Source organism: Fopius arisanus, unplaced genomic scaffold, assembly GCF_000806365.1.
Source record: "Fopius arisanus strain USDA-PBARC FA_bdor unplaced genomic scaffold, ASM80636v1 scaffold00045, whole genome shotgun sequence".
NCBI lineage: Eukaryota > Metazoa > Arthropoda > Insecta > Hymenoptera > Braconidae > Fopius > Fopius arisanus.
The window spans coordinates 137,363-161,005 of NW_011887784.1; the positions used below are offsets into that span (position 1 = coordinate 137,363).

A 23,643-nucleotide genomic window follows, 5' to 3' on the forward strand; every position below is an offset into this window, starting at 1 on the left:
TTAATTTCTCAGAAAAATGACACTTTTCATTTAATTTCCGCTCTTTTCTTGCGATATTTACGAATTGTGATAAAGCAGACGAAGAGAAGAGCGATCGCCAATATAGCAACAACCACCGCACCAGTGATCAATCCCACTGTTACCAAATCGTAATGTTCCGAATTATTCTCTATCGATTCTTCGGGAGCAACGACATCGTGTGGATTTTTCAGCCACGTTTGGATAGTTCCCCTGGCTCCCAGAAACCACTCCTCATTCTTCTTCGCTTCCCCCAAAGATGATTTGAGTGAGCTCAAGATGTGCTTAAGCTCACCCGACTTGTCATTAATGAACTTCTCAAGCCTATCAATTTGCTCTCGCGTCGATATTTGCATCGCAACGGATTTAAAAAGATCAGTTACAGTTCCCCACCCCCCATACCCCTTACGAATAGCATCATAATTATTGATGAGATATTCAAGAGTTACATTAACTCCGTAACTATCAGCTAAGTATACAGATGAGTAAACCAAATTGATATTTTGGTCACGTACTAAATTATTCTCCGACAAAGCAGCTCTAAAGTATTCCTCGAGTGCTTTAGCATTTCTAGTGCATCCCAGTCCTTGCAGAATCGTTACCTTTTCAGCCTCCAGATTACTGCTGAGATACCGATTCCACAGGAATTTCCAATCCTCATAACTACCGTATTTTACAGCAGTGCAGTAAACAGCTTTTTTCGCGTTGACAGGAATAGTTTCCTTCGGATTTTTCTTCCAACTGTCAAAGAGCGTTTTAGCAGTGGCAATGCAGTGTTTGTGGCCGTATTTACACGCAGCATGCAATATCAACTCTCTCGTAAGTTTGTCCTGCATTCCCTCACTATCGCTTTCTAAGAATCCAAGTTTTCGGTAGGGAAACTCGAGGAGGCGCAGCACATAGTTACTGAATAGAGCATTAATCTCATTTCCCTCGAAACGATGTGACAGGAATGCGATACCACTGAAGAATGCTACCCAAGGTGAGTTATGTACTTCATTTTTGAGGTATAATGTGCTTGTCAATGCAGTGTTATAGTCTATGTATTCTCCCCGAGCTAAATTTAGGAGATCACTGATAATCTGGGCTCTATTTGCCGCGTGTATTCCACCGAAGTCTTTCGAACGTAATGCTGTGAATAAGCGGGACCAATTCTCCACGTCATAATTAACTCGATAGTAGCCCTTTTGTTCGACATTGACAATCAACCAATCACCAGCGAAACCCGCGATTGATGCCGTTTTATTCTTATCACCGAGCCAAAATATGGGATTCCCCCCATTCAGTACTCCGTGTTTGGAAGTTTGAAGGGTAATGGGAATCCACCAGATTTGATCGATATCCGCGTCTTCCCTCGTTAATAAGAATCGACGCTGCGGGAATAAATTGTTTATAAATCAATAAATATTGCAAATCTTACATAATTGAAAAAATGTCATATTGATTGACTGATTTAATTGATTAATTGATGATTCGATAAAAATCGGGGGCTTACTTGTTCCAAAACGAGATTTCCATTAACCAATCTAGCATGGACCACTGGATATCCCGATTGACTCGCCCAAGAATTCATCAAAGTGGCAACAGGCTGATCAATATTAACCAGTCCGGCATGCTCATTAGCACTTCGTTGCAGTGCACTCCATAATTTATCTGGTGTACCGGTGCCGTATTTGTTCTCGTTCAAGTAATAATGCAGACCATCTCGGAAAATCCTCTCACCAAAGGATTGCCTCATCATGTGTATAACACTGGCAGCTAATAAATACAACCATTAGTAATTACTGACTGCAATCTCATTATAGTGCGTACAATTTCGGTAATGATGGTATTGACTTACACTTGCCGTAGGCGATAGAGCTATAGCCAGCTCCCTCATCAAATGGGCTATCCATTTTATTGTTCATGGGTCGCATCGTTGGAAATGAATCGGACAATAATGCTTCTTGCAGCTCGTAGGGTATGAATTGTTCCATCATATTCCAACTTGGTTGACCCTGCAGTCGAAGGATAAATTATCGCCACATATAATTATTTAATTATTCTCGCATTGTAATATTTTTTTGACTGTTTCTAGTAAAAATTCAGGAGGTCTTCCTTTCGGCGAGGGTCTTAGAGAGAAGAATGTAGCGTTTACTGGGTAATTAGTGAATACTAACATCGTCGACGGTCACCCATTGAAAATATTGAGCGAATCCTTCATTCAGCCAGATATAAGACCACCAGTCGCACGTCACGAGATTTCCAAACCACATATGAACGAGTTCATGGCTGACGATGGTATTCAGATATCTTTGGAAGAATGTTCTGATCAAGGCAGGATCAAATAAAAGACCGTATTCCCTATCGAATCAAGTAATACATTAGTTACAGTCCTTTCTTTTTCTTTTTATGGTATGATAAAAGTTACCGGAACGTCACGAGTCCCCAATTTTCCATCGCTCCTCCATTGAAATCTGGCACGGCCACAAGATCCATTTTTCCGATGGGATAATCTATCCCAGTGTAATATCTCAAAAACTCGAGAGATCTTTGCCCTACCTTCAGTGCATAAGAGCCATCATGAATCGCATCTGATCTCGCCCACAGACTGAAGTTGTTCTTTTCATTCGTAATTGTTTCAAAATCCGAGACGACGAATGCAACGAGATAAGAAGACATTCGAACAGATTCCTCATAAATATCCCATGTCCTATTCTCTTTTCTACGATCAATCAAATTACCAAAAAATTGACATAAAGAAAATCAAAATCAATATCGACAAGCAAAAACAGAAGAACTCGCTTTAAACGTAAGGTTTTGATGAATATCTTTAAAGCTCCGGGGAAATAAGCCGACTGTTGTGAAAGCCGTTTCAATTCACTGAAGTAATAGGTACAAAAACGTTTATAGATAAATCTCGTAAATGCTGTTGTATAAAAGGACGAATTTGATATTTTACGGAGCTTTAAAACGTGACAGTTACAGCGAATAACTTAATGAGAAATTACATGTTTAAAAGAGAAATAGTTCACAATTTTTTCCCCTTGTACATCGCGATCCCACGAAAAAAATAATGAATAAAAATGACTCACTCAGATATTACTGATTTGGCAAATGGCATATTGCTCAACGTTTTGTAATCATTCTGCCTCTCGATATTAATCGTAAATTTCGCTTTGAACGAGGGCTCATCGAAGCATGGGAAAGCTTGTCTAGCCCCGACTTTCTGGAATTGCGTAGTAGCTAACCACCTGTAAAAATAAATCATTCGAAACACTCCCAGAAACAACAGCCTCCCCAAAACTCACCGTTTATTCCCCGCAGCATCCCAATATGCGCTCCGATAGAAACCCTCCATATTACGATTTAACACCCCCGTGTACTTTATATTTACCCGCAGTATCGAGCCAGCACTACGGGTCGTTGCCAAGTAAATGGTAAATTTGTGAGTTACAGAATTCCACTTGTAGTGATAGTATTCCAGAATCTCCGAAGTATTGGAATATACTCTGACGTCACTAACATTCAATCCGTTAGTATGAAGAACAATGATCGAAGTGCTGTGATCAATATTCACTGCGATCTGAACGTCTCCGTCAAAAGTGAAATTACGTTCTTCGAAGTACGGTGTAATTGATAAATTGTAATTAACAGGTACAACAGTGGTGGGGAGACGGTAATTATTAGTGTCGTAGCGATATCCCAACCAGGCGAACAATTTTGGACTGTTGAGATCATACCACTGGAGTTCCTGTCGTGCAAGTTTCAATGAAGACCTCAATGAGTTTTCAATCTCCGGAATTTTCTCCCCAAATTCATTCACAAACTCCGTTAACTTCGCTACAAGTTCTTCCGTCGAGAATTGAGAGGAAACACCACTTAAAATCCTCTCAACTGCACTATAACTGCCGTAGTACTTGTACATGTCGGTATAATGCTCTCTAATAAAATCTAGCGTAAAAGTTGCACCGAAATGTCCAGACCCATAGACTCCAGAGAATGCACTTTCACTGTCTTGAAATCGAATGCCCGAGTCTTCCGTTATTGCGCTCATCAATAGTTTCCTCAACAATACTTTATTCTCAGAGCATCCCAGGGCAGTAAGTATCTGTATTTTTTCAGTGGCAAGTGGCGCAGTGTGATACTTATCCCATAGGAAATTCCAGTGGTCAGTCGTTCCGTGTTTAATGGCGGTGCAGTAAATTGTATTGCGGAGATTAACAGGGACCAATTCCTTTTCATTAGCTCTCCAGTTAGCAAACAGCTTTGTTGAATTACTAATACAGTCTTTCAGGTCGAATGCACATGCCCAGTTGATCACCTGTCTCCTCAATAATTTGTTGTAATGAGTCTCGTATTTTGGCTCATTGAAACCCAATTTTTCGTAGATTGGGGATAGAATTTTTTGAATGTGTTGTTTGTACAGAGCATTTATTTCACGGCCAGTGAATTTTTTTGTGAGATACGAGAGACCGTTGAATGCTGCTCTCCAGGGGATGTAATTGGTTTCCTGGATTAGATATTCGGTGGCTGATAAGGCGGTCATGTAGTCTGTGTAACCAGCTCGGGCGAGATTCAGGAGATCGTCGATTATCGAGGCACGATTTATCTCGTGAATTTGAGTTAAATTTTGTTTAATCCCTTCGATTATTCGGGTCCACGAGTCATTATCATAATTTACTCGATAATATCCTAAAAAGTTCCGAGAAATGAATGAAAAATTAATTAGAAAATTCTATTAACCTTTAAAAAATAGTCAATACAATATTTTTATCGGGCTATTCCCGATTCCCTATTCGGTTTGGAGAATCGGTTTAGGGGAAAAATTGAACATGAGTACGAAATCATCTCACCAGCTTGTTGAACATTGAGAATGACCCAGTCACCAGCACCATGTGGTAACGGAACTATGCTACGCGGTTCGCTAAACCAAAATTTAGGAGTAGTCGATATGAAATCGGGATTTGTTTTGGAAGTCCAGGTTATCGGAATTGACCAAGTCTGATTCGTAGGAATGTTTTCGGAGTTCCTTAGCAGGAAACGTTCTTGAATCAGTATTGCATTATTGCCATCGATTCGAACGTTTAGCACGGGGAATCCCGCCTGCTCCGTCCACTTCTCCATGATTGATTGGACAGTACCATCTAATTGAATACTATCTCCCTTAACATTCACTTCGAAAGCTGTGAAAAGATCCTGAGGGGTTGCACTACCGTAAGATCTGAAACGAATATACCAAATCTTTATTTTGACATTCTGAATTTAATTTCGGAATTTTAAATCATAATTGTTTTTAATTACAGAGCGTTGTCGCGCGTTTTCTGTCGTAACAATAAATTCTGAAAGCGTGCGATTGAAATCGATTCAGAGAGAAAGAGAAAGACGTGCAATCGCAGATAGAATTCGAGTGATTGAAAATAGTCCTGGGTAGAAGTAAAATAAATCAATATCGTAACTCACCTAGCGATGAGGTAATCGTGCAGTGAATTATAAAACACTTGGGTTCCAAAAACTTTCTCCATCATTCTCAAGACACTAGCAGCTTTTCCGTATGAAATTGTATCAAAAATACCAGCGATTTCGGCGGGTGTATTGACATCATGGGACATAGGATGACTGGAGACTAATCCATCAGTGGCAAAAGCTGAATGCACCTGCTCAACCACAAATTGCGATTCCAATCCCCAACTTGTTTCAATCTACAGACAGAAGAAGGACGAGGTTACACAATCAATCCATTGGTCTCACCTGTAAGGATGGCAATATCTATCAACAACTCACCGTCGCGGTAGTGTGATACTGATAGTACCGTGCAAATCCCTCACTGAGCCATAGATACTTCCACCAATCTGGACTAACGAGATTACCAAACCACTGATGAGCTATTTCGTGAGCAATTACGTTGATAATTCCCTGTTTCGAGTTTATGGGTGAGTATTGATCATCATAAAGCATGTTAGATTCTCGGTAAGTGATGAGACCCCAATTTTCCATGGCACCAGAGCTAAAGTCTGGTAGTGCAACCATGTCGAGTTTACTCAGTTGATACGGTATTTTCAGAGATTTTTCGAAAAATTCTACGATTGGAGACACAACTGAAGCTGCATATTTTGCGTATTTTATGGCATTCGGCCTTGCCCAGGCTTCCGACAGTAACTTTACGTAGGTATTTTCAAAATCTGACACCACCAGAGCCACTAAATACGTTGACATTATGGGAGTTTCTTCGAATGTCACCAACATTCGGTCGCCACTGAAAACCGAATTCGTTTTATTTTGATTTGGAATACTTGGGGGGAAGTTAACAATACTTACTCTGCAACCTCTATTCTCACTGGGGTATTGCTGAGAGCCTGATAATTTGCTGGCCTACTCACACTAAGTTGGAATGTTGCCTTGAGAGATGGCTCATCGAAGCAAGGGAACATTTTCCTGGCGCCTACGGGTTCCAGGTGGGTTGCTGCTAACCATCTGCAAACGTATACATTACATCCTCAAAAAAGCGGCTTACTTTGATCTTTAATTCGCTCGTATTCCATATTTGCCTTTGATTTTGTAGAGTACAAATTTTCTAAATGGATCCATGTCTCGAAAAGATTGTACTTTAAACACCGAGCAAACCGCAATTAACTCTATTCATATTTTTATTAGGAATCAATATAATCTATATATAAAAGTTGATTGGACAATTAAATCAGGGAAAATAGGCAAACCTGGTGGTGCTATTGTCATCGACGTAGGAACTCCTGTAGAATCCCTTCATGATTGTGTTGAGAATGCCAGTATACGAAATTTCAATCAATAATTTTGATTTAACCGCCAGAGGTTCGTCCAATGACAATACGAGTAATTGATACTCCTTTAGCTCTTGCTGGTCCTTAACTTTGATCTCATTTTCATTGATGCGCAGAGTGATGTTAAGGATGTTGATCTCGTGCATATGGAGTACGATTTTATCAGTCTTCTCAACAACTTGGGTCATGATACTAACAAATCCATCAAACGTAAAGTTCCCGGGAGTAATGTAAGGGACGACCTTGATAACGTAACTCTGAGGGATGATCGTCTTGGGTAATCTGTAATTGTTCACTTCAACAGGAGGATTTTTTTTCTTTTCCTCTCTCTCATTGTACGCAGCGATCCAGTCAATTATGACAAGCGACTTTGTGCTGTACCAATCTAGTTCGTACTTTGCCAGTTCAAGCGATCTGTCTAAAGATTCGCGAATGGATATCAAGGCATTGTCATTATTTTCTATAAAACTTTGGAACTTGTCGATAAGTTCCTTTGTCGAAAAACGCTGTGATGCTGCTGATAAGATACTAGCAATGGTATCATTATCTCCATAACTAGAACAATACGATCAGCTCTTTTAGTTAATAAATTAATAAAGAAGTTTCTTAGCTGAAGTTGAAGTTGAAGCTTTTTTAAAATTTTTTTGCGCTTCGGTTTTTTTTTTAGTTTAGGTAGACTACATACTATTTATCCATTTGCGGATAATATTTTCCAACGAAATCCAAGATATATTCTGCCCCAACTACACTTGAACTGGAGACTGCATTGAAAATTGTTTTACTGTCTTGCTTGCGAATGCGGGATTGTTTGTAGTCAGTAATAGCAAAAACCAGGTACCTAAAAATGGAGTTAATTAGTCTTTGTGTATTTTGTCTGTAACATTGACGTGATCACTGCGTTGTGCCCTTACTTTTCGAGAATGGTTGTGTTTTTCGTACAAGCCAGAGCATTCAGAATAACAATTTGCTCAGTTGGGCAATTAGAATTTATGTATTTGGCATGCAAAGCCTCCCAATCTTCAAATGTTCCATGCCTGATTGCCGAACAATAAACGCCAGGTCTCTGGTTTCTTGGGATTCTGAAAAAATATATATTCATTCACATCTTGTATGCGGAATATTTTTTAATGCTATTGATTATTGTATTTTGCTCATACGTTGTGGCATTTTTCTGTCTCCACGACACAAAGTATTCTTGAGCTTTTTTTATCCACTTTTCATCATCAAACTTGCAAGCTAAGTCATTCAATTCCGCTCTCAATAAAATAGTCAATCGGTCATCCATTGCTCTGTCTTCAAATCCCAGCTTCTCATGAATTTCGGACACCAAACTCAACGTGAAATTCTAAAAAAAAATATGAACAACATAATATTATTTAAGGATTTTTCACGCGATTCTGTAATTTCTGTGTGAGGAATTCATCATTTTTGAGAAATGTAAATAAAAAATTCATGACTTTAAAAAATCTCAACAGTTCACTTCAAATGATTACCTTCAGGAAATTCTCTTGCTTTTGACCGGCAAAACGTTTATAAAGATAATCCAAGCCCCTGATTGCAGATTTGAATGGTAAATAATTTGTTTCATTCTTCAAATACTCAAGTCCATCCAGTGCAACCGTATAATTCAAATACTCAGCCCTCGCCAGATTCAACAAATCATCAACAATAGCCGCTCGATTAATCTCATGAATTCCATCAAAGTCCTTGCTTTTTAAAGCATCAATAATGCGGTACCAAGTGGCTCCATCATAATTTACGCGATAAAATCCTAATTAAATAATGAATTATCCAATTATCATTTATTTCGTAACAATTCCCATATTTATTCCTCTTTATTTGCATACCACTCTGTTGTATATTGACTATCACCCATTCATCTACTTTACTTGCTGCTTCAATGGTTTTGTTTTCTGTTTTGAACCAATATTTGGGTTTCGTTGATTGGAAATTGCATTCACTATGCGTTGTCCATGTCAATGGAATGTACCAGGGAACATCGGTGACGGCTATTTTCGGTCTCCGAATGAAAAATCGTTCTTGTTTCAATAATAAAGATCCATTATCCACTGTGACATTAACAACAGGATAACCCGCTCGGTTTGTCCATGTCTCCATGGCCTTTTTAAATGTTCCATCCAAATTTATACTTTTCGCATCGACATTTCTGTCAATTGCATCCCAGAGGTCGTCGGGGGTTACTGATTTGTAATTACTATAAATTTGAAGAAATGAGAAGAAATTAATAATGAATGACCTCGAATAATTGCAATTCGTGGAGGGAAATTATTCAGTGGATGAAGATTTTTAATCCCCCCCCTTTTTTTTCAAAATATAATTCATAATATTCACTCATAATTTTCATTGCGGTATGAACCGAATTATATATTCGAATTTTTTTCGAAATAAAAAAATTGGGAATTCACAGTAAATTAATTGATCATTCATACAGAGATGTTACACCTATTCGCGATAGCTAGTTGTCATGGGATGGAGATGAATAGTGGAATTTACTTTGATTTCAGATACTCCTGTAGTGCAGAATTGAATGCAGCCGATCCAAACGACAGATCCATCATTCGAACAATGCTTGCGCCCTTGGAATATGTGATAGTATCCCCCATAGTTTCTATTTCCTCTTGACTCTGAACGTGTCGAGACATGGGCTCAGAAGAATTCAGAGAATCAGTAATAAAAACCGTTTGAAGCTGCTCCACTACAAACTGCTGTTCCATTTTCCAATCCGGTTCCATCTGAAATCAATATCACAAGGACATAACAATAAATTCAAACGACGCATTTATTACGACGACAGTACCTTTGCGGTTGCATAGTACTGATAATATCTGGCAAATGCCTCGCTGAGCCACAAGAAGTCCCACCACTCAGGAGTTACTAAATTTCCAAACCACATGTGAGCGCACTCATGTACAATTACGGATGCAACAATTTGTTGAGCGTTATCTGATGACTCTATGGGATCATACAACATTCGCGATTCCCTGAATGTGATTAGACCCCAATTCTCCATTGCACCTGCTGAGAAATCCGGCACCGCAACCATATCCATTTTCTCTAATTTATAACTTTCATTGAACAAATTAGAGAAATATTCAATGGACCTCTGTCCAATTTTGAGAGCATAGTCTGCCTGGTCGATAACCTCAGGTCTAGCCCACACAGTGAAATTTTTTTGTTCATTTGACGCTGAAGCCAAATCGGATATGATAAATGCCACCAAGTACGTCGACATTGGTACACTCGTTTCATATGTGTCCCAAGTTAAATTTCTGAAAAATTCCTATTGATTATTCTTGCTGAAATAATAGTTTGAAGAAGCATGAGTTTATTGCCTACGTACCTAATGGGTTTACTGCCATTCAGTGGCATATTACTCAAACTTTTGTGCCTTTGATTTCGCGAAATTCTGATCTTAAATCTGGCTTTGAATTTTGGCTCATCAAAACATGGAAATGCGTGTCGTGCATGAGTCGTTTCGAATTGAGTAGCCGCCATCCATCTAGGTCGTTCAAAAGTTTTGCGAATTAATATATTAATTGCAGAATTAATAAAATGTGACCGGTGGTAAATGAAACCCCCGGAAAAATAATTGTTGTTCGCACAATAAAATATCTTTTTGTTTTAATTTTTTCTCGAGAATTTTCAGATTCGAAATTTTATATTTACTTACTTGAGATTGCCGTCCTTATCAAAATACGAGCTTTTGTAAAATCCAATCATATCATCCATCAATGTTCCATTGTATTGAATAGCGATACTAACAATCGAATCCTTTGGAATTGATTTCACCAAGATAAGAGAAAATTTCTCGGTTTCCTCATCGTGAATTGTATTGAGAATAGGTTCAACGTCCGTTTTATTGAGTTTTAGATCAGATTTAAGAACAGTCATTTCTGTCACATGGATTTTCCCAACATTCAGCACGATTCTGTTCGTTTCGGAAACCACACGAGCTCGAATTTTAACAGATCCTGTTAGAGTAAATTGATCCTCGTTGAGATCCGGCGATAGTAGAACTTCGTATTTCTCAGGTATGACGGAAGTCGGCAGCCGATAATCAAGTTTATCATCATCTTTAATAGCTCTGATGCTGATTTTATCACTCGGATGAATATGCGCCGATTTTTTATGGCTGTAGCCAGCCGCAAACTCGTTGCTTGTCGGAATTGCTGTGCAGCTTCCAAGAATAATAAGTAATACGGGGAAATGCATCAGAAACCAGTCAATCCGATGAGGGCCCATTCTATATGAAAAAATAATTCCAACTGATAATTCCAAGGCCCGGGTCACTATATAACAGATTAACTATCTTCCTAAAATTTTGTTATCGATGATTAGAAAAACGCCAAAAATTCTTCTGATATTGAGGATGGAATAACTGTGTCACGATTTGTGAAGTTAACACACTGAGTCAACATCACTCGCCTTCGAAATTCACTTCAAAGAATGTGTACGCAATCCCGAACAATGAATCACAACTAGACCGGTTCTTCTCCGCTCTTCATCACTAGCACCGATCCAATCAAATTAATACCTAACGCGTCATTTCAGGATTCGATACATTTGCGAATTCAATCAAAATGTGTCGAGTATCTTCAAATGAATATAACATCATTTGCAATGATATTATGTCGCACTTATTCTCCTTGAATTAGTGTTATCAGAACGAACCTGTGAGACAAGATTATGCGCGCCGATAATGATAGATTTCAAACCGTTTTAATCCCCGCGCCAATCTCACAATAATTTTTCTACTCCACCTCAAATACTCGGAGCTTAGCTTTATCTTTCTGTTTTGCAGGCTATTCTTTCACCGCTATTTTTATATTGAAGGTAAATAAATATTATCACTTACCTTTTCAGTCGACTGATAACAATGCGTCAATTGGAGCATCCACTAATTTATTTTAATTAATTCTGCATTATTCATTAATGTTGAGTAAAGCGTACATGGGAGAGGTGAAGTTTATTGTATGCAATTACCAGCTAAATTTTTTCACGGAAGTGATTGGAGACGCGTTTGGAAATCAATGAAACCGATACTGATAGCTACTGCATATTTTCGATGACTTTCTCACCTTAACAGTGCCTTCTGGATCGTGCATTATTTACATTCACGAAATCAGATTGCACGTTATCGCAACGATACATTTCCAATTAATATTTGAGAGGTGTTATCTACTCTGTAGGGTCTCATCGGGAGTCGATCGTCATTCAGATTGAATTGAATATTATTACAATACTCATATCACGGATTTTATCTAGTTTATTCATCAATATTGGCCGATAAGCCGTGTCGTAAAATTGGAAAATTCGAGATAGCACATTCGAACTCGACAAAGAAAAATTTATATTAAAATTTATCGTAGTATTTAACTTAATTCCCAGCGAAGTGGTGTTCCAGGATTTTCCTGAGGCTCAAAAAATCTTGCGTAAAAGATCACGATAAGATAAATCGGACAAACTACGCAACAAATGCCAATGTCTAATAAAGACGCAATGAGATATCGAAAAAGGGTAGGCAGAAGACATAAACCAGGAAAAATAACATCGGTCTATTTTTTCCGTGGTTTTTTTTTCTCAAGGATTCCCGATAAATTCTCGTAAGATAAAAAATAGAATGAGTCGAATATGCAGGTAATAGTATTGATTATTTATTTTAATCGTACACTTTTTATTGTACATTTATTATACACCTGTATGAAGTAGACACTGTCATAATCTCAATATTAGAGCGTGCTACTCTTAAAGACTACTATCGTTTACATCGAAGCAGCTTACGCACTTCAAGCTTTCTCCTCCATTGAAGCGATTTGCTTCTTTATCCAGTCGTTCATCAGTCGAGCCACTGTTTTACTCCATTCAAATTGCTTGGATTTCTTCGAAAGTTCTTCTTTCACCGATGCTTCAAACTGATCTTGATGTTTATCGACAAATTCCGTTATCTGAAAACCAAGATTCCTATTTCACTGGGGAATCTAAGCTGGCCATAGAATTCAGAAATATCCGTGGATCTCGACCATTTGCTGTGCATTCATTTGCACCCGTAAAAAATCAAAGAGTATTGTAAGAGTATTACCTTTTCCAATTGTTCAGGGGTTGCAGTTTTCTGAATATAATGGTTCAGCATGAAATTCATATCGGTTTGACCATAACTGTGGAAAAAAATTATTAAGTCATTCACGGAATATTAAATTTAATCAACTGAGTGGAGATGCAAGTATGAAGTTCGTTAATGAATTTAAGAACATCGGAATGTTGATTTCCAATTAAAATTATATTATGTCGTGAGTGCACTCACGTTTTTAGCAGCTGATCGAAATTCTCTCTATAGTAATTAATTCCCCATTCCCAGCCCTCCACGGTTTTCTCAGCGAGAACGATGATTGCTAGTCGTGTATTATTTTTGGCGATTGTCTGATTCGCTGCAATTTTCTTAATGTACTCATCAAAGAACGTGATATTCCGTGAACAGCTTCGAGCACTGAAATATGCTTCAGTGTTTCCGTCCTCTATTTTTTTTTCTAATAAAGATGCCACTTTCGGATCTGATGCACCATAACAAATTTCCCAATAGCTAAGGTTCGGATAAGCTCTGTAATTAAATAATCATTTCATAAAACACCTCTGCATGATTATTGGATTTATAATTATAAGATTATACGAGCCTTCCTTCCAAATGAGCTAATGCTTTCTTAGATTGTGCCTCCAGACATTTAGTATTATTGAATTTGCTGGCGAGATTTATCACATCGGATCTTTTTTTCTTCATCAGGTATGAATCTGACGAGCGATCCTCCAATCCAACTTCATCAATTACTTTTTTCATCAGAATTTCAACGTATTTCTGAAATTTTTGCAAATTTTCGGTTTCAATCGTCTAAAATCTCTGACAACATGAAGATAAAATGGGAAATTCTCACTTTTGAGGATTTGAAGAGAATTTTTTCCATATTATTTTCCAACCCATCCAAATACTTACATTCAAATTTTGCTGGAGCTCAGCGTCATCCGATAGATGATGTTTAAAATAAGAAAGCGCCAATCGTGCAGCCCTCCATGGGATCAACTCAGTTTCCCGAGAGAGGTATGAAGTAAAATTTAAAAGTGTCATGTAATTCTTCTCGTGGTACAGGTCAAGCATAAATTGTGCTCGATTGAGAACATGGATTTTCGCGTAGTCATTGCTATTCAGATATTGAATGATCTTCTCCCAGCTTGCGTCATCATAATCAACCCCATAGTAACCTTGGAGTATTTACGACAAAATGTGAGACTACATTTTCTGGAGCATTCCATTGGGATTAATGAAGTTATCTACCTGTTTGCTGAATATTCACAATGATCCAGTCGTCCTTGTTCAATCCATCAATAACAAGTTGACCATCTCCGGGTTTCAACCAATGCGTGGGTGCAGTGGACTCGAAATTCGGATGGGATTTGATGGCGTAATTTATAGGAATGAACCATCGAGAGGATGGCTGACTCGGGGTCTTATTGGGATGATGAATGGTCACTGTTCCTGCTTCATAGTCCCTCACAACCTTCACCATAGGATAACCAGTTTGACTCGTCCATGAGTTCATTATATCTCGGATACTAATTTTTGGATTTTTTTCTGCTTTATCGTACGCTTCCTGCATGGCACCCCAGAAGTCATCTGGTGTTGCAACTCCATATTGACTATAAATTTTTAATAGAAAAAATTATCATCATCGTATGCACAAGAATGTAAGAAGAAATATTCATTCATTTATCGCTTTTTCATCTCTGTGGAAAATCCCAAGTGGAATTTACTTTTAAATTGTGAATTGAATTATGGAATTATAGTGAGTTAAGATCGCCTGGGTGTTATCGGGTGTTTTCGGTCAGTCAAAAGACGCTTACTATTTCTTGAGGTAAATACGAACACCGTCTTGGAAAACTTCCTTAGAAACAGTGTTAGACAGCATGTGCATCACAGCTGCACTTTTGATATAAGCCGAAGAAGGCAGTTTGAATTTTTCATTCACGAATTTCTCCGATTCCCACGACAGCCAGTCTTTTCTATCTCTCGATAGACTTGTATCAGAAACAAATATGTTTATCGAATCCCACTCTGGGTGCATCTGGAATCGAAATGATTTTATTTTTCCTCCTATTCAATTTCTTCTGGAGAGTATAAACAGAAAAATCACTTGATTTTTAAAATAGAGCCCCAAGTACTGGACGAGCCCTTCATTCAGCCAAACGTCTGTCCACCAGGCTGGACTGACCAAGTTTCCAATTGTCTGATAAGCCATTCGATGAATCACCACCAGCGTCGCATATTCTTTCTCCCAGGACACTAAATCGTCCTTCACGATCATTCGAGATTCTCTGCGATAAAAAAATTCCCAAGTTCATGAACAGCAAAAAAAAAAATTCCCATCTCCCTCAATTTCGGATATCTTTCCGAAAAACTCACGGAAGAGTCAAATGAATTCATGTCCTGCCATTAAATTGTTTGCTCAATTATAATTGTTAATTGTTACAAACACCACTGACTTACCCATTAAATATTTTTTTAAAATTCAACTATGCGACCTGTGCACGTGAATTCAAACATGAATGGTTAAAATTGAGATTATCTTTACCGATCGACGGTGAGACCCCAATTTTCCGGGGCTGCAATTCGCCGTTGGTCAGGTAAAACGTAATTGTCGAGTTTCGGTAAAGCATACGACATGTTCGTATAGTGATTGAACAGAGCGAGGGCTTTTTCTTGGACATCCTGGACATACTTCAAACCCGATTGGGCTTGCTGAGTAGCGCATGTCTGCAACAGCTGATTTGCATTAGAGAAACATCCGAGATCAGAGATAACGAATGCAACCGCGTACGTTGACATTTTCGGGGTGATCTGAAAGCTGCTCCATACTTTTCCATCGCCAGTCTCTATTTTCCTTTGGACAGGCATATTAGATGCCGCTGTATAGTTGGAATAATGCTTGATAGACAGATTGAATGTTGCCTTAAAAGCCGGTTCGTCCCAGCAAGGAAATGCCTGGCGTGCGAAAATTCGCGAGAATCTAGTCGCAATGAGCCACCTGTCACGGAATTACTCATTAATTAGGTAAAATCCAATGAAATGATTAATATATATGATACAATTTGCACCTACACTCTTTCATTTTTATCATTCCTGTGGGACGACCTGAAGACGCCATCGGTGCCATTGGTAATCTTACCGGTGAATTTGAAATGCAATGTATAATTTCCTGGCGCAATTTTTGGCTCGAAATTCAGTGTCAAGACATCACAGCCCTCTTTTCTAATATGAGCCTTCGGTTTTGCGAACTTGTTATTTTTCCAGGTTAAAACTGTAGCATCCTCGTCGATGACGAGATTCGAATGCGCATGGAGAGTGATATTCGGGGACTCTTTGAAGACGCTAAGTGCGATATTCTCTTCTCCATCGAAAGTGAAATGTTCCGGAATAATGTGCGGTTCGATTTTAATTTCGTATGCGGATGGAGCGGAAATTTTTGGAAGAAGATAATCAGCACTGGCATGTGGGGTTGATTCCGCTGCACTCACTTTTTCGAGAATTAAAAGCAGCAGAAGAGCAATCCATCCTCCCGCTTTATTGCCCCGCATCCTAGAATTGGATTACAGAAGCAAACAATTTGAATTACAGGATGACCTCTCAGTGTCAAATGAATCTCAGAGTGCATCATCGTATGCTGCGACAAAATGGCGTCACGGGTCTTTGAATAGTCGTACTAATCTTTTTTTTTTGCACGAGTTCGCGATCGAATTGGCGATGATTAATCGGGAGAAAGTGAAATTTTGGAACGAGTGAAAGATGGAAGTGGTCAGTGGATCAAGTGAATTTTGAGACCGAAATGAGATATTAATTTATCGTGAAATACCTGCGAATATATGCTTTCGTCCGTTTCCAAGCTGACGTGCGCACCATCAACTCGAGTGCAATAGACCAAGTGTTCGGACCGTGCGAGGTACAATTGCACTCTGGCACACAACTATTGCCACTTATGACCTTCCTCTTCCAAGATCTATTGAATTAGGTAATTACATTTCATAATAGTCGAATTGTAGGAATACCACGTGACTGTAACAAGGTTATAAGACACTTTAGATACTTGCTGTCATCGTAAGACTGATTTAAAAAATAAATTGAATTCATTTCTAGCCAAACGATTGAAAAAGAACATTTGAAAATTTTTATCAATACTATGAGATTGCATTTTCGGACATCCTCGTAATCATGGAAGTAATCAATCGATCAATCGACCAATAGAAAGACGAGTAAAAGATTGACAAAGAAAACAATCATTCATTGTCAATCTCTTTTACATTATTTTATATTATTTTGAAGGACTGGGATGAAGGTAAATAAGTTAACAATAAATATTGCTTATATTTTTTTTATTCATCATGTTTGAACTGGATGGAACAATTTTTTATTGAAGTTTATTATGTTTATAATTCGTGGGTTACCAACTGTTCTACTACTACCTTTTCCTTGAAAACTGCATCCACAAAAGCGGAAATAATACGAAAAACTAGTCCATCGATTCACCTATTAATTTGATTCAATCAAATATCGACTCTAATAAATCGCACGATTTAATTTTCTACACTAGTGTATATTTTCAATGATTTAAAAATGTGCAGACATTTTCCTATTATCAGATGCAATTCTCCGCCGACATAATCAAGCTGGAACGTAATTTAAATATTAAAGGGGTGAATTGAATTCTGCTACGAGGTCTAGTTTATCCCAGCGTAGCGCGGCTCGTTGTGCATATTATTGGTGCGAAATCTGTAGTGTCTATCCACTTCGGTGGGAATTCCATAACAAGTCTATTATGTGAGGACATAGGAATACTTGAATCACTTGTGAAATCATGAATAATAGAATGATTATGCGTACCTGTCGTCATCTCTATCAGACGGTTGCACCCAGATGTCTCCTTTACCGAACTCCAGCGATCCAGATCGCAGATTAAAATCAGAAAATCCATTCATTTCCCATGCCTCGCCTTTTAATGCAGGACCCGACGTCATGACATTGTCTCCGATTTTATGGTCATATGGACATTCAATAATATTGATTGAAGAGGTATCTCGAATGGGCCAATCAGTGGGAGAATGAGCCTCGATTTCTTGTCCGCATATCAAAAGAAGCAGAAGAGCGATCCACCCGCCGACCTTTTTCCCTCGCATTCTACGAGTTAATTTGCCAATTTGATGATTAGATGTTGATTTTGGGGGAGGGAAAATTTATTATAGAAATACCTGCGAAAATATGCTTTCGTCCGCTTCCATACCGACTCTCGTGCCATTGAAACACTTGAACTGCTTGAAACGCCGTTGTATTGTGGAACGTCTGCAGGCATTTGTGTTCTCCGTCTCTAAAGGCCTATTGACTACGGTAATTACATTTCATACTGGTTAAATTGTAGCGGCTCGACGCGTACTCTAACGCCATTTTGGAGTCTTCTCTTTCAGTTAACGAAGAGGCGAGAATATTCGACCGGAGCGAATTTTCTTTGATAATTTGGGTAAATCCAATCTAAACATCGCTGTCGGAAATTTAAACTTCAACTTGAAATTGAACTAAAATTAAACTTTACATCTTGTGGTCCGGAAGTACTAGTGGGGCAACCGGAAGGAATAACGGGATTCTACTATATCAGATTATCCTGGAAGATCTGTGAAAAATGCTGAGGAAAATGTAAGAAGAGAATAATGAGAAAAGGGTACATTTATTAAAAAAATTTCTGATTATTCCGAATTTACAGTTGGTGGAATCTGCTGACCGCCATATTTACACTCTAATGCTCTACGAAATTTACAAGATATGGTTTTTTTCGTAAAATGGAGTTGAATAATGCCACTGTGTTCTCAGAAGTCCTCATGGATTCTCTTGCTAGGTCAATGAAGTCCCTGATATTGCTGATTTTTCCATTTTCAGTTTCTTTATTGAGAAATTTTGTCAACTGAAACAACAAGATACATCCGAATGGAGAGAATAAAGAAAATAAAGCAGGCCTCAAGTTTTACCTTTTCAAATTGGCTCAGGGTTTTAGTTCCTCTTGCAAAGCCATCACAAAGTTTCTGGATAATGTAAGTCGCACCTCTCTCATTCATACTGTAATGTGAACATTGTGTTACGGGTTTTTCAGTTCATTTTAAACAGTCGTGTATCGAAAATACTCACTACTGTCGTATGGAATCAATGTTTTCAATAAAATAGTCAAGCCCAAAGTTGTAATTATCCACTGGTCCCATAATCATGGATTGCAATGCCTCGCCCACATCGTTGGACAAAAGAGTGGCATTTTCTGCAAAAGCTAGAGTGAGATATTTTTTAATCAAATGATGATTTTTTGTACACCCCAGGTACTGGAAAGCATTGTGTTCCACAGGATTTGCCCAATGGGCGTTCATCACAAGATCCCACAGGGTTTCGTTGGCATTAGCTAGGGCAGTACAGTAAATCCATGGATTCTCCTTCCTAACCCTAAAACGCAGGGTAAACCATAAGATTGAAATTATAATCATTCTTCACATTTCATTAAAAACTCCTTGAAATTTTAATCACAAAGTCTTCGAACGTTTCAAATATATCAGTTTGGATGACTTTCATTTGAAGATGATCACTCTATTTCTCATCTCTATTGAAAATTCAAGAAAATTGGTTTATTCATGTTGAATGATGATTTATCGCATGATGATTGATTTTTCAATGGAAACTTGAATTGTCATGCTCATCATGAAAATTCAACGTTAAATACAATGAAATTTCCAAGACATTGAAAATTCAGGGAATATTAAAAAATTCAAGCGATTCGTTAATGAAGAATTCTACGGAAATGTCATGGCACTTTTGTCTTAAAAATTTCAAGTTTTTTCATTTAAAATGACAAATGCAGTTGAAAGTGCGTACGATTCCGAGAGTTTTCCATGGAGAATGTCCATGAGTTTAATTGGAGCTATGGCTTTGCATCCTTCATGACCGAAAGCACATGCCCACGTGAAAAGCTCAGCCCTCGTCAGAGCCACTAAATTGTCATCGACCAGTACGCGTTCTTCGAATCCAACATGATCTACTATATTATTCATAAGATGTAACATAAAACTTCTGAAGAACTCATAGGTGGATGTATTCATCAACGGCATTGCAAATCGGTCCATCACTGCGGAAATAGCCGCCCAAGGCAGGAAGTTTGTTTCTCTGCGTAGATAAGCCGCCATATCCAGCAATAGTTCATAATAGCGTTCATCTTTATCCGCAAAATAGGCGACATCATGAAGCAATTGGGCACGATTTAGAACATGAATTTTGTGATAATTTTCCGAATTCAGATATGCAACGATACGCTCCCAATTTTGCCAATCATAATCGACTCGATAAAAACCTAAAAATATGAATCTTCAGTTATTGAGACACTGGGTATTGGCTGCATTTTTTTTTTGTTACTTTAAATGAACAAATTGATACTTTCAGAAAGTACAAGATTACGATTCATACCTGTTTGCTGAATATTCATAATTATCCCATCATTTCTATCAATTCCATAAATCGTGAAACTCTCGTTTGCACGTCGCATAAAATGCATCGGGCGAGTTGAAGAGAAATCAGGTCGTGATGTTGTTGCATAATTTATGGGAATTGTCCAAAGATTTTCAGATTCTGGATCCAAGGCATTGCTCTGAGTTATACTGGTGAATCCAGTTTTATAATCTCGTGTGACATTTAGGAGTGGATATCCAGTCTGCTCCACCCACGGATTCATGATTTCCTTTATATTCAAATGAGGGGCCACTTTTTTCTCATTGTATCCGTCCTGAAGACTTCGCCATAAATCGTTGGCTTCTACTGACCCGTATTGGCTGAAAATAAATATTTTGCATAAGCTCCAATATTCATTCGATTAATTACCCATCATGCTTCCTGGTTTACTGTTTATCGAGATATTTCATTATGCCCAGATGGAATGCCTCCTCGGTTATCATGTGCTCCAGCATTCGAAGTACAGCAGCTCCTGAACATAAAACATTCAATATTATTTGAATACTGGTACTAGATAGTACGTAATTTTGCTTTCCGCATTGATGAAGGATTTTTCTCCCGTGGGTAATGAAATATTGACCTTTTCGATAGGTTACAGAAGAAAACATGCGACGAACTTCCTCCGGAGAATCAGGCACCCATCTGATGGGACGGGGATCACTGTTGTGTTTTTCTGCTTCAAATGATACACGATTAACAGTTTCAGTGACGAAGAGATCCATTGCGTGGAAATTGGGTATAATCTGGAGCGAAAAACAAATTGTAATGCACCCAACCAATTACGAAATCCATAAATAACTCATAATGAACACCTTATCGATAATTTTAGGTGCCAGATAAACAGCAAAGGCTTCACTCAGCCATAGATCACTCCACCACGTAGGAGTCACCAAATTTCCGAACCACTGATGAATAATTTCATGAGCTGTTATTGATACAGTCGCTATCAGCTGTCGATGTGTGCTAACACCTGGCTCAAATAAGACGTAATTCCTGGAGAAAATTAGAAAATAAATAATAAAACGTCCCATTATGATGCGAAAATACGTCACTTGATAATAAAATTTCATTATATGGGACCTACACGTAACTGATGAGACCCCAGTGTTCGGTTGCTCCAGAGGAATACGAAGGAACGAAAACAGCATCCAGTTTAGGCAGGGAGTAAGGAATTCCGGTATAATTTTGCATCGCATCGACAACCATGGGACTCAATTCCAAACTAACAGTGATGGACCCCAGTTTATTCGACGGTACCCAGAACGTCATATTACCATCTCTATTTGTATCACTGGTGTAAGGAGCCACAACGAATGTTGCTAAGTAAGTTGACATGACTGGAGTCCTCTGGAAGTGCGTCCATACCTTTCCATCCTCACTCGATGTTTCCTCTCTCACAGGCATATTCGAGAGCGCTGTATAATTGTCGTAATGCTTCAGAGATATTTCGAATTCAGCCTTAACACCCGGCTCATCCCAACAGGGAAAAGCATTTCGAGCTGTTACTGGCTCAAAATGCGTCGCCACCATGTACCTGAAAATTACCATTCATCACAAAATGTTGTGGTTCATGTAATAATTTTTTACGGAGAATTCATATTAAAAATTGCGGTACAAATCATGAATTACTCACTGAGATTTTCCGTAATCATTAATATCCGATGCTCTGTAGAATCCTCGTAACCAGGTGGAATCATCTCCCTTCCATTTCAGTTTCAACGTGTAATTTCCCAGTCTCAATTCATTAGAGAATCGAAGATTAAAGAATTGCAGATTTGAGTTGTATTTCTGAGAAACAGGTTTTTCCTCTGTACCATTACTATGCACGAGGTTGGTGTACGTCTCATCAATTTTCATTGACGCAGCGGCATGTAAAGTTACACTCGATGTCGGATCAAGCACCTCGAAGACAGTGCTACTGGTGCCATCAAAGGTGAAGAGTTTATCATCAATGTGAGGCTCTAATTTCAAGATGTATAATCTTGGAGCTGTATTAGTGGGTAATCGATACCCAATAACTTTGGCTACCAATTGAGCCTCATATTCCGTGGGGCTGTACAATGGTGACGATGGCGATATTACGGTGATGATTAGTAATAAAATCCTGATAAATTGATTTTCCATCCTTTCGGAGTTCTATGACATAGTTGAGTGAAGATTGAAGAGTGAGAAATGCTTCGTGAAATACTCGAGCTACGAAAGTTGAATGAAGACTGCAGCTCAAAATTCGAAAGACCTATTCATTGACCTTCTCAAAAATCCATGAATATGCAGGAGCTCATCGTGTATTGGCAAACACAACAGATACTGTGGATACTCAGTACAATCGATTCTGATATTATCCATGAAGAATCACTCGACTGAACGCGTACTTCCGATATAAAACTATTTATTGCATTAATGTGTGGATTATGATACCGTTGGAAAATATCCATTATTCAGTCGCACTGGCAATAACAGTGAAAAATTCAAACTTACCGATTGAATTATTTATCATTACGGAATAAACACTATTGTAACCTTGACTCATTGGCAGCGGCCATGGTTCCGCGTTTTGTAACAAAAAATTTTGCATCATGAGGATAAATTATGAATTAATTTTGTCATCATATTTATGATTGCACCAGTAGCGAATAATTAATTTGAAATAATCTACTCGAGTTGTTCTCTCGATTTCGGTGTTTATTCCCATTATATTATCATTCATTTCCTTTATTATCAGATTAGGGCTTTGAATTTTTTTTAATTTATCAAATGGCAGTTCGACGCGTGCGAGAATGAAATGCATCTGTGACCTAGCTACCGTTCATGATGGTGAGAAAGGCTATTTCTCCATTTCCGTTCTCGGAAATCAGATGAGTCGATGCAAAATGGGTGTCGTTTATTATTAGTATATTAAAGCGTTAAGCGTGAGACCATAATTAGCGTATTCGGGAGAAGACTCTCAGTAAAGAATATGGGACTCTATTCCATCAGTCATTGTTCAGGTCTCCTCGTGCACGATCTCACAAACGTGAATTTCCAGAGTGAAAATATTTCAGAAATCCTATCTATAGTGAGATCCACGATAATTAATCAATCTGAAACACCCGGTAATTCTACGGTATGTAATTAATTTATATTTTTGTTTTGTTTTTCCTCTGAAATAATACATCGTCTGTATATCATGAACTATTACCTCAGCTGAACTAATTACCAAAATTATAGTAACTCTCAACTATATCACCATTTATTTCGTTATTATGAATAGTTATAGTTTTTTCA

General features: G+C 38.2%; 4 protein-coding genes across 5 annotated transcripts in view; 1 reads left to right on the plus strand and 3 right to left on the minus strand.

The window, feature by feature from the left end:
• Positions 1-7: 7 nt before the first annotated feature.
• Positions 8-16,806, minus strand: LOC105267283 (uncharacterized). Its single transcript, XM_011306022.1, has 33 exons — positions 16,709-16,806; positions 15,958-16,434; positions 15,431-15,883; positions 14,993-15,173; positions 14,703-14,923; positions 14,137-14,498; positions 13,798-14,063; positions 13,484-13,662; positions 13,117-13,410; positions 12,895-12,970; positions 12,608-12,760; positions 12,499-12,511; positions 10,486-11,104; positions 10,156-10,314; positions 9,613-10,084; positions 9,309-9,547; positions 8,642-9,009; positions 8,288-8,565; positions 7,952-8,139; positions 7,706-7,873; positions 7,480-7,632; positions 6,714-7,349; positions 6,316-6,471; positions 5,782-6,253; positions 5,461-5,699; positions 4,854-5,221; positions 3,309-4,692; positions 3,093-3,251; positions 2,429-2,722; positions 2,178-2,361; positions 1,859-2,015; positions 1,514-1,776; positions 8-1,391 (listed from the first exon to the last, which is right to left on the minus strand). Exons 1-33 carry the CDS (start codon positions 16,753-16,755, stop codon positions 27-29), a joined length of 11,043 nt encoding a protein of 3,680 aa, XP_011304324.1. The 5' UTR covers positions 16,756-16,806; the 3' UTR covers positions 8-26.
• Positions 16,788-23,643, plus strand: part of mAChR-B (muscarinic acetylcholine receptor) — a 64,415-nt gene continuing 57,559 nt past the window's right edge. The window contains exon 1 of the mRNA XM_011305848.1: positions 16,788-16,864. The gene's annotated coding sequence lies outside the window, so the exon portion shown is untranslated. The remainder of the gene's footprint in view (positions 16,865-23,643) is intronic.
• Positions 17,217-18,229, minus strand: LOC105267182 (uncharacterized). 2 transcript variants are annotated; one of them, XM_011305852.1, is made up of 3 exons: positions 18,099-18,229; positions 17,734-18,027; positions 17,217-17,663 (listed from the first exon to the last, which is right to left on the minus strand). In XM_011305852.1, the coding sequence occupies exons 1-3, from the start codon at positions 18,197-18,199 to the stop codon at positions 17,576-17,578; spliced, it is 483 nt and encodes a 160-aa protein (XP_011304154.1). In that variant the 5' UTR covers positions 18,200-18,229; the 3' UTR covers positions 17,217-17,575. The 2 variants fall into 2 exon arrangements, with proteins under 2 accessions (XP_011304154.1, XP_011304153.1); XM_011305851.1 differs by having other exon boundaries at positions 17,217-17,687.
• On the minus strand, positions 18,550-22,728 carry LOC105267181 (membrane alanyl aminopeptidase). The gene is made up of 10 exons (XM_011305850.1): positions 22,013-22,728; positions 21,464-21,913; positions 21,192-21,372; positions 20,960-21,122; positions 20,770-20,851; positions 20,338-20,699; positions 19,753-20,224; positions 19,024-19,326; positions 18,867-18,954; positions 18,550-18,802 (listed from the first exon to the last, which is right to left on the minus strand). The coding sequence occupies exons 1-10, from the start codon at positions 22,501-22,503 to the stop codon at positions 18,638-18,640; spliced, it is 2,757 nt and encodes a 918-aa protein (XP_011304152.1). The 5' UTR covers positions 22,504-22,728; the 3' UTR covers positions 18,550-18,637.

What these genes read in the sequence shown, in the direction of transcription:
- LOC105267283 (XM_011306022.1), bottom strand. Translation starts at nt 16,755, where the DNA reads ATGGTGCGCACGTCAGCTTGGAAACGGACGAAAGCATATATTCGCAG. An exon ending in ACGAAAGCATATATTCGCAG is followed by an intron (nt 16,435 to 16,708) that starts GTATTTCACGAT and finishes ATCCAATTCTAG; the next exon opens with GATGCGGGGCAATAAAGCGG. An exon ending in CCCCTGAACAATTGGAAAAG is followed by an intron (nt 12,761 to 12,894) that starts GTAATACTCTTA and finishes CTTGGTTTTCAG; the next exon opens with ATAACGGAATTTGTCGATAA.
- LOC105267182 (XM_011305851.1), bottom strand. Translation starts at nt 18,199, where the DNA reads ATGCCTGCAGACGTTCCACAATACAACGGCGTTTCAAGCAGTTCAAGT. An exon ending in ACGAAAGCATATTTTCGCAG is followed by an intron (nt 18,028 to 18,098) that starts GTATTTCTATAA and finishes ATTAACTCGTAG; the next exon opens with AATGCGAGGGAAAAAGGTCG. An exon ending in TCTGATAGAGATGACGACAG is followed by an intron (nt 17,688 to 17,733) that starts GTACGCATAATC and finishes AAGTGATTCAAG; the next exon opens with TATTCCTATGTCCTCACATA.
- LOC105267181 (XM_011305850.1), bottom strand. Translation starts at nt 22,503, where the DNA reads ATGGAAAATCAATTTATCAGGATTTTATTACTAATCATCACCGTAATA. An exon ending in TTCTGTAACCTATCGAAAAG is followed by an intron (nt 20,852 to 20,959) that starts GTCAATATTTCA and finishes TTTTATGTTCAG; the next exon opens with GAGCTGCTGTACTTCGAATG. An exon ending in TATGAATATTCAGCAAACAG is followed by an intron (nt 20,225 to 20,337) that starts GTATGAATCGTA and finishes TCATATTTTTAG; the next exon opens with GTTTTTATCGAGTCGATTAT.